Genomic DNA, 10,000 nt, shown 5'->3' on the forward strand with positions numbered 1-10,000 from the left:
GACTAGCCCTTAGCGGTATGTTCACAGGATTCCTGTCTGTATTCATATTACATATATTCGTAGATACGTTGATCTCTGTATCACGCATAGATATGTATTTACCCTGAATAAACTTCAGTATTAGATACAGAGCAGGATAGAGACATTTATTTCTCTGTCATGCTGATTTGAATAACTTTTAAATTAAAAAAAAATTTTTTAATGTTTATTTTTGAGAGAGAGAGAGCAAGGTAGGGGGCAGAGAGAGAGGGAGACAGAGGACCCAAGGCAGGCTCCTCGCTGAGAATGGAGACCCCTACGTGGGGCTTGAACTCACAAACCACGAGATTATGACCTGAGCTGAAGTCGGATGGATGCTCAACCACCCAGGCGCCCCAGAATAACTGAAATTTCAGGGTAGACCTCTTTAGGCACTGTGTACTCCATATACAAGTTTGAGCCTCTGTTGAGGGTAACAAGGTCTAAGATCAGGGAGAATGGCAAAAAAAAGGTCACTGCGCCTGCAAAGCTCATTCAGTTGAGCGGCCAACTCTTGATTTCCACTCAGGTCATGATCTCTCAGTTTGTGACTTTGAGCCTCATCTCAGGCTCTGCGCAGACAGTGTGGAGCCTGCTTGGGATTCTCTCTCTCCCTTTCTGCCCCTCCCCGCTCTCCGCTCTCCGTCTCTCTGTCAAAAATAAACATTAAATAGAAAAGTCACTGCCCTCAGGCACTTCCCTTCCAACAGTAGCAACAAAGCAACACCGAAGCTGCGATGTAGGTAGAGGGAAACCAAAGCCGGGCAAGGGGTGAGCAGTGGCCGGCCAGGAGTCTGGACACTTCAGAGGGAGAGGTGGTCGTGAGACGCTCTTGCTGTACCGTCTAAACAGTAAGAACACGGGACAAGGCCCCTGCTCAGCTTGAAATGCCTTTAAAAAGTGGTCAATTTTTAAAATAAATCCCAGGCTAATAAACAGGCCTAGTTTTGTGTTTTTAGGCTCAGTGTCACAGGAATGATCAGCACTGGGAACCTGAGCTCACACTGGGATTTGGCCGCCTTTTCCCTGTTTATAGGGTTTTATGTTAAGGAGGCCATATGGTTGGTTCTCAGCTGTGTAAATACCCATTGTGGTGTATCAGGTAGTGGCCACATCCAGGCCAAGCCACTTGGCACACAGCTGGCAGCCCCCAGCTCGTGGATATAGCCCCTCCAGGTCCCACTGCTCCAGCCTGGTGCTGAATGGTCGTGTGCTGGGAGGAGGTAGCAATGCCGACTGGCCAGCTTTCAGGGAAAGGCCTCTTCCTCCTTCAGTCCAGAAAGGCCTGGACTCCACTCACGGTGAGGTCATAAAGTGGAAAAATGAAAGGAATGGCCTCACCAGGCTGGATGGCAACTACAGAGGGGGAGGGAATGTGGGCACTGGACACCTGTGGTGACAGTCCGTTTTGGGTTCATCACCAGTGTGGTTTCTTATACTCTGTCACGCCTATTGTCCTCATCCCGTCACCTCTTCTGCACTGGGTATTGGACATGTCCCACTTGCTAGGGTCTGACCTCTTCGCTTCATCTCTTCCAGCCTCTCTTTCTGGGCCTGTCTTGGATTATGGGTCTAGAACAGTCTCTTCCTCTAGGTCTTTTTAAGAGAGCCGAATTGACCATCCTACCAGGAATTATTCTTTCTTCTCTTGCTGTCAACTTCTCGAGTGAAGTTCAAGGAAAGTGGGAAAGCAAGGACCCTTAACTCCCTGAGAGGGCGAGAATTCCAGAATGTTTTCTGGGTCACCTGGTTAGAGTGATGGAGGCACATGGTGGACTTCTCCTGCGGAGGCCACCCCAGGTGCACAGGGTGTTGGGTGGAGGAGCCCTTGCCTCATGGGCTCAGGCACGGGCCCAGGAACAGGGTGGGGCCCTGTGTCGGGCTGTGTTCCCCAGTTTTACCAGGTACTTCTTAATCCAGTCTTGAAACGGTCCCAGCTGTATGACTTCTGGGCATGTTTCCTGTGGATGTATTTGCACCAGAGGGTAAGGAAGTGGTCCATGTCCATCAATTGGAAGTGTGTCCTGCAAATCTGGAATCTACTGTGGAATGAGGTGTTCCTTAGGAGGGAGACAGCAGTGAAAAGTGTGCTGGTGTAGGATCCATTTGTGTATGAAGACTGGTGTGGTAGATGCGTAAACACATTCTGGAAAGACCTGTGCCCACATGGTGGATAGGAGCTGCCTCTGGAAAGTGAGGCTTGGGGTGGAGGGGTTGGTGGCAAAAGAGAAATTAGGTTTCCGTTGAATTTGTTACAACCATGCATATTTTTTGTTTTTGTTTCAAGCACGTAAGAGAATAATACTTCAGGGGTCCTTTAGTAATGTGGCCCAGCATTTCGTTCTGCTGTGCTGAGAAGGTTCCAGGGTCCCCGTGTGTCTCCCCCTCACACTCACGTTGGCGGGGGGGGGGGGGGGGGGGCGGTGAGGGTGAGGGATGGGTGGTGGGGGTGAGCTCGCTCCTCCGCGGGAGGCCAGTCCTTCCTGCCCACACCCTCCCGGGGAAGCCCAGACCTGACCTGCGTCTCCCAAGGCTGGTGCTCCATCTCTGGGTCACATTCGCGCACCCAGTGTCACCTCAAAGATTTGCAGGCGCTGCAGTTCTTTGATTGAGACAGGAAGGTACAAAATTAAGGCCAGGTATAGAGCAGACCGTAATTTAAGGACTTTCTTTTAAAGAAGTAATCAGCGGTGGGTGGATTAGGTCCCAGAGCTCTGTCACGAAGTCCCATAGCTGGGAGCCTAGAACAAGAGGAATTTAATTGTCTGCCCTTCTGCCCTGGAAGCCTGAGGAAGGTGTTGGCAGGGCCAAATTCCCTTGGAGGCTCCAGAGTGGGTGTGTCTTTGCCTCTTTCAGCTTCTGGTGGCTCCTGTAGCCCTTGGTGCCCCTTGGCCTGTAGACGCAGCTCTCTGGTCTCTCATCACACCACCTCCTTCCTTGTGTCTGTGTCCATATTTCCTTCTTCGTATAGGGACAGCAGTCACTGGATCGGGGTCTGTTCTAATCCTCTTAACCAGTCACGTCTGTGAGGGCCCTACTTCTAAGTCAAGTCGAATTCCAAGTACCAGGAGTGAGGACGTACCTTCTAGGCACTGACCCGCTGCAGCTTCTGTCCGTCCCATAAAGGAGTCTCTGCAGTTGCCACACTTCGTAATTTGCTGATGTACCATCTAAAATTACGAACTTGTTTGTGAAAATAAAAATAGAATTATTGGGGCGCCTGGGTGGCTCAGTCGGTTGAGCGTCCAGCTTCGGCTCAGGTCATGATCTCGTGGCCCGTGGGTTCCAGCCCCACGTTGGGCTCTGTGCTGACAGCTTGGAGCCTGGAGCCTGTTTCGGATTCTGTGTCTCCCTCTTTCTCTCTCCTCCCCAGCTCATGCTGTCTCTCTTCTCAAAGTAAATAAACGTAAAAATAAATAAATAAATAAATAAATACATACATACATACATACATACATACATAAAAATAGAATTATTAAAAATAAGTAAACATTAAAATTTTTTTCTATTTTTTTAATGTTTACTTTTAAGAGAGAGAGTGTGTGTGTGTGTGTGAGCAGGGGAGGGACAGAGAGAGGAGACACAGAATCTGAAGCAGGCTCCAGGCTCTAAGCTGTCAGCACAGAGCCCGACGCAGGGCTCAAACCCACGAGCTGTGAGATCATGACCTGAGCCAAAGTTGGGTGCTTAACTGACTGAGCCACCCAGGCGTCCCTGAAAACAGAATTGTAGATGAAGTTTCAGAAAGAACATTATAGGCTGAGAACTCCAGTTTAATTACAGTTCAAAAGCCAGCCTCTGAATGAGTTTGTTCATCATCTAGTGATGGGGTGTCTGTGCCAAACTTTTCTCTTGTTTTATGAACATTTGTTTTTTACCTTCTTTTAATAAAATAAACTGTGCTTTTAAATCTTCCACTTAGGAAATTGAAAGACTTTCTGAGAAGTTAGAAGAAAAAGAGAAGGAGAAGCAGCAGCTGATGAGCCAGCCGGAGCATGAGCGAGAGAAGGAAGTTGCCCTGCTGCGGCAGAGCGTGGCAGAGAAGGAACGAGCCCGGGCTGCCAGCGACATTCTGTGCCGCTCCTTGGCTGATGAGACCCATCAGCTGCGGAGGACTCTGGCCGCCACTGCCCACATGTGCCAGCATCTGGCCAAGTGTCTGGATGAACGACAGCGCACACAGGGGGACTTGAGGGAGAAAAGTCCTGAGGTAGGCCATGCACGTGGGTAAGCAAATCGGGGCAGGAGGCGTCGCGTAGAGACCGCAGGATCCCTCAGCAATCGCGGGGATTGGGGAGCCCAGAGCCCACCAGTAAGGAGACTCCTCTTGGTTGTGACAAAGCCTGTCTATTCAGGGCTTTCTTCTAGGAAGATGGAACGTGCAAAATGTGATAGGAAAGCAGGGCAGCCTGCTTCACCAGCCCAGCCTCTTGGCCTCTGTAGCCTCGGTTAGCTGAGGACAAGAGGGTGGAGCCGCGGCTGGTAGGCGGATGAGGAAGATGCAGAGTGAGGTGAGGGCAGCTCCCCCACAGGCCCCATGCGCAGGCCCGCAGGGCCGTGGGTGCTGGCCTTCCTTGTGCTCCGTGCACCTGCACAGAGCGGCACCGACCCAGCCGTGGACCTCGGCACAGCTGGCTGTGGGCTCGCCGAGCGGGGTCCTTTCCGGGCAGTTCTCTTAGGCTGCGACCAGGTTCACCGAGGAATGCGCTGCGATGTTCTGAGGGGGAGGGGCTGACCGGCCCCTTAGCGGCGGCTTTGCCACAGCTCGCATGGGGAACCACCTGTTCTCAGGTGGATTCCACTAAAAGGGAACCTCGGAAGGAACCAAGCGTATCTGAGAAGCCAAAAGAAAAGTGCTATTTGGGAGGAGGCGGGTGCTCTTCTCCAACGTTGAGTCACTGGGTCGTTTCCTTGCGGGGATTTGAAAGTAGCTACACACGATGGTGGCTGGGGGCCGGCGGCTCTTACAGTCACTAAATCAGCATCATTTCTCAGCCTGGGACTTGGCTGAGTCACCCGGGGCTTCCCAGTGGCTGCACCGTGAGGATACATACTTCCTTTGTCATTCAAGGGGAATTCTCAAAAGTGATGTCACCAACATACAGCCCTCTGTTCTGTTAAATGCACTGCATTTCTCGGATTCAGACAGACTTCTCAAACGAGACTTTTCGGTTAGGGCTGCCTACTATTGTTAGGGGTGGTTTGGGATGTGGCTTCTAGGCATGAGCATGGTGTGGGTCAGACCCTGTGTACAAAGCCACCAAGGTTGACCCTGATGGTCTGCAGACATGATGGGTTCCCAGCCAGGCCTGCCCCGTGGCCCAGGGCCGGTGTGTCCTTTGCCGCACGATGGGACTGAGCCCCCTGTTCCCCCGAACCACGACAGAGCATGTCAGGCAGCGGGAGCCCCGGTGCGTGGTGGGCCCGGGTCAGGGCAGAGCACACCCTTCCCCCACCACCTCCAGGAAGCAGGGAGTCCTTTTGCGTCTCCACTTTGCTTCTCTACCTGATGAACGACCGCCAGCTGGTGCCTTGCTGGATGTGATGATGTCTGCGACCTTGGTCCGCGGGTCTAGCTTCCTCCCCTCTTGTTGCACTTTTTCCGTTCAGCGACATAGTGCCCTCCCACTCTCCCTTTGTTATGCAGCCAGAGCGTACAGGCGGGGACACCTGTGTCCGGGATGTTATCGAGAAGTTACAGGAAGAAAATCGACTGTTGAGACAGAAGGTGACCCATGTGAGTATCTGTCGTATTTCATTCAAGAAGAATTTGCCCTTGTGAACTGCAGGTGTAGGGGGGTCCTGTCCTCCATGGTGCTCAGGGGTTGTGTCCCCCTCAGGCCACTTTGGCTGACACACACCATGCCGAGACCTGACCTTTTTGTCTGAAAGTGCACAGAATGTGCCCCGTCATGCTCTGTCCCCTCAGGCTAACTCGTAGGTCGAGAAAGGAGGTGCAAGAATTACTATCGAGTATGGCTTTTAAGGAGGGAAAACCGCACCGAGTCCACTTGTGTTTAACAGTTGCTGGCGGACGTCACCGCCGTGCCTCGGGCGTGTCTGCTGCTCTCCGTGTCCCCTCTGGATAGAAGAGCAAAGTGAGGTGACATCCATTTAAGGGGAAGAGCTCATTAGCTAACTGTTGCTAACAAAGCGCTTCATAGTCCGAGGAAGACAAATGCCAAGTGATTTCTCTCCTGTGTGGGATTTAAGACAGCAAGCAGAGGAACACAGGAGAAGTGGGGGAGGAAGGAGAGAGGACAACAAACCACAGGGGACTCTAACGATAGAGAACAAACAGGGTTAATGGAGGGGGGGGCGGGATGGGCTAGATGGGGATGGCGACAAAGCACTGGGGGTGTACGCAAGTGACACTGAGTTCTGCTCCTGAAACCAATATTACACTGGATGGTAACTGGAATTTAATAAAAATGTGAAGAAAAAGTTTAAGCTTAAAAACACAAAGCGTGGCGTAGCGTGGGGCCGCCTTCACCGCGTGTCTTGGCCACATCCCCTCAGGTAGAAGACCTTAACGCCAAGTGGCAGCGCTACGATGCCAGCAGGGATGAGTATGTGAGGGGGCTCCACGCGCAGCTTCAGGGGCTACAGGCCCCCCGTGAGCCCGAGAGACCCTCCCCTCCTGAGCTGATGAGGAAGGAGATCTCCAGGCTCAACAGGCAGCTGGAGGAGAAGATAAATGACTGTGTGGAAGTGAAGGAGGAGCTGACGGCTGTGAGGAGGGCCCGAGATGCGGCGCTGGAGCGGGTGCAGCTGCTGGAGCAGCAGGTGTGGCCCCGGGTGGGGGAGGGTGTGGGAGGTGGGGGGGGGGGGCGGGAGCCAGGTGGGCACCTTCTCCGTCCTGAGCAGCAGAAATGGCGCCGCGTGCTGACAGCCGCGTGTCTTGCCTCCTTTCAGATTCTTGCTTACAAGGATGATTTCACCTCGGAAAGGGCCGATCGAGAGCGTGCTCAGGGGAGGATTCAAGAGCTGGAGGAGCAGGTGGCCGCCTTGCGGCACCAGGCGTCCCGGAGGCAGGTAGAGTACGAGGCCTCCTTAGGCCTGGCATTTCTCTCATCTTTCTTTCCGCGAATTTCAAGCATCGGCCTGAGACCCTGATTGCCCTGCTTAGGTCAGAGCCGCCTTGCCCAGCCCCTGGGGCACGGGGTGGAAGAGCTCCCAGTCACACTGTGTGACAGTCCACAGGGCCTGTCCTGCCTTCCATGCTTGTGGTCACGCGCCCGGTGAGCACGTCCTGGGCCCCAGGCTTCCTGCTAGGAGCTTCCTTCATACGTGTCCCCTCCTCGCGACGAGGCACAGGTACTTGGTTACTCCATTCCCAGGTGTCTAGTAACGTCCCTGGGCCCACGGCCCGTGTGCATGGAGATGGGCCTTGCGGGCCAGTAGGCCTCCACCCCAACTAGGGAGGCCTGGCGTGAGTCAGAATTGATAGTTTCTCGGTGCAGGACCCATGGCGCCCACACGCCTCTTCCCCTCTGCCCTGGACCCTCTCCGTGCTCTGCGGAGACCCTGGGAGAGTTTGGTTTCTTTAGCCCCTCAGCCAGTACCTACTGGGCCCCTCCAAGAACGTCTGGACTGGACGGTAGTGGCACCTCTGGGGATTGACGTACCAGGCTGAGCAGGGATGCTGAGCTGACCTCGGGGCTGCCCCATCTGGTTGGGTGCTGCCTGTACAATGCTGCTGGGGTTCGTCGGTGGCTTCTGCTCCCACCCTGCATGAGGTGCAGGGAGTCACGGGGGACACCCTCTCTTTAACACTCTTGGGCTCGGTCCAGAGCACCAGGCCTGGACAGCGGCAGCTGTTCCTACTGGCGGGTGAAGTGGGTGGGGACCGTGCCCGCAGCCCGTTTCCCCCCGAGGCCACAGGCTAACAAGGAGGTGCGGGAGGACCTCATTGTGCCCAGCGGCCTTAGCGGCTCCCATCACAGATTCCGGGTTCTCCTGAGGCCCTGGGACTCCAGGCTCTGGCTGAGGACGCTCCACCAAGGGCCCAGGCAGGGGCGGTCTTCTGTGGTCTTCTGTGATCGGGTTTCACCTGTGGGTTTCTGGCTGCCTCGAACTTGAGGAAGCACGTGCTCTTGGATTGAAAGGTCATTAAAGGTGTGGTGCTAGGCAGCCTGTCAGTGACTCTGGGCCAACAGGGATGATCAGGACCCACTTCAAGTCTGTTGGGGGACAGGGCGTTTGCATTACGTGGCCTCTGCATCCTTTTCAGCTGCAGCCTGTGGCCCCTCGAATGTGGGGGAGCACTTGCCGTTGCTGAGGAGCCAGGGCAGGAGTGCAGGAGGGGCGGGCAATAAGCCCCAGGCCCACAGAGGAAAGCCCAAGTTCAGATGTGAAGTAGAAGCACCAGGCCGAGGAGCACGCAGGCCACGGTGCTTCGTGACTGATGTCTGGAGGGCGTGCGCCGGGCCGAGCTAGGAGGGACCCCCACCCCGGCTCCACCTCTGTCTCTCCACAGAGGCATACGGGGCTGATAGGCAGGGAGCGGGCCCCATCTGAACTTGTGCAGGAGCGTCTGCGGCTGGGCCCCACCGTGTTTGGACTCTGGGCTACTCCAGGAGGTGGGGAGGGGCTGCAAGTCCCATTCAGGGACGGGAGAAATCTCTCGAGTGCCAGAACCCGACACCTGGCTTTGTGGCCTGCAGTGCGGCCCATGTGAACGGATACTCGCCTTCTTTCCAGGACTGCCGAGAGCGGGGCTCCTGCCGGACGCACACGGGGAGCAAAACCCCCAAGTACTTAGAGACCAGTGTCTTGGAGCTTGTGGCACCCAGTGGCCGGAGGGCCGGGACTGGATCTCAGGGGCCGGACTTCTCCGCAGAGGGCAGGTGTCCTGGAGCAACGACCCGGAGAGGGCAGGGGGAGCTTCAGTGCCCTCACTGCCTGCAGCACTTCGATGACGAGCAAGGCGAGGAGCTCTTCAGGCATGTGGCCGAGTGCTGCCAGTGAGGCCGTGAGGCTGGAGCTACCTGCGACCCTGCGGCTTCTGAGGGGGCTCGGCCCTGGGCGGGGGCGAGATCCCCTGAGACCCAGGACCCAGCACAGGTTGAGGGGGTTTCTGATCCTTCACCTTGGTCATCCTTGGGCGGTGGAACAGACCGAGTTGGAGGGAACTTCTCGTGGGGCGTCTGCCTCTGGGAGGGCCTGGCTTGGCTTCTGGTGTGGAGTGCGCCCCTCCCTGCCCCCCGCCGGCCGGCTGTCGGGTCAAGACCAGGAGCAGGGGGGCGCACGAACGCTCACAGGCAACACGACAGCCCCAGTCAGCCTGCGCCTGGGCCGCTGCAGCTCGCTGGGAACCGTGTGTGGGCCCCCGGTTCTGTTGAGTCGGGACCAGGTTTGTAGACTGAGCCCTGTGGCAACACATCGCACACGAGGACTATTCTCGGCCACCGCGGAGACACGTGTCCTCGCTGAAATGCACTGCAATAGCGTTTGCCACATATCTCAAAGACAAAAGACATTTCACATTTACTTATTTTTATAATAAATACACTTGCTATGGTGAGTGCTCTTGAGAATGTGTCCCGGGGGCTGCAGTACTTTCAGTCAGACTGGCTGATGAGGAGGAGAAGCGCTCCTGTGTTTGCCACCTGCCTGTCAGGGACCACGTGACCTGGCACCAGCCCCGCTTTGCCTTCGGTCTGTTTCTGCCCCAGCCCAGGATGTGTAGCCAAGGGCTGGGAATGCGGTGAGAGGGTGCAGGTACCTGCTGAGAGCACACGAGAGCCACACAGAGCAAGGTGTGATCAGTGACCCGAAAGAGAAGGCGGGAGGGGAGGCTGAGGTGCCGTGCCAAGTGCTTGCCAGGGTTCACTCCCTGAACCCTCATAGCGATCCCAGGAGGTAAGTGTTATGATCGTCCTCAATACAAACAAGGAAAAGGAGGCACAGAGGGGTTAAGTCACTTGCCCAAAGTCACACAGTGCCTGAGTGACAAAGCTGGCATCTGCACCCATGTTCT

General features: G+C 55.3%; 1 protein-coding gene across 2 annotated transcripts in view; it reads left to right on the forward strand.

The window, feature by feature from the left end:
- Positions 1–9,554, forward strand: part of TNIP2 (TNFAIP3 interacting protein 2) — a 34,025-nt gene extending 24,471 nt beyond the window's left edge. For both annotated transcript variants that reach the window (XM_030314351.2, XM_030314352.2), the window contains exons 2-6: positions 3,941–4,228; positions 5,666–5,755; positions 6,538–6,804; positions 6,934–7,053; positions 8,722–9,554. In XM_030314351.2, coding sequence (XP_030170211.1) covers positions 3,941–4,228; positions 5,666–5,755; positions 6,538–6,804; positions 6,934–7,053; positions 8,722–8,988 — 1,032 coding nt within the window. In that variant the 3' untranslated portion in view covers positions 8,989–9,554. The remainder of the gene's footprint in view (positions 1–3,940; positions 4,229–5,665; positions 5,756–6,537; positions 6,805–6,933; positions 7,054–8,721) is intronic.
- The last annotated feature ends 446 nt before the right edge of the window (positions 9,555–10,000 follow it).

The sequence above is a fragment of the Lynx canadensis genome, chromosome B1 (genome assembly GCF_007474595.2).
Source record: "Lynx canadensis isolate LIC74 chromosome B1, mLynCan4.pri.v2, whole genome shotgun sequence".
NCBI classification, from domain to species: domain Eukaryota; kingdom Metazoa; phylum Chordata; class Mammalia; order Carnivora; family Felidae; genus Lynx; species Lynx canadensis.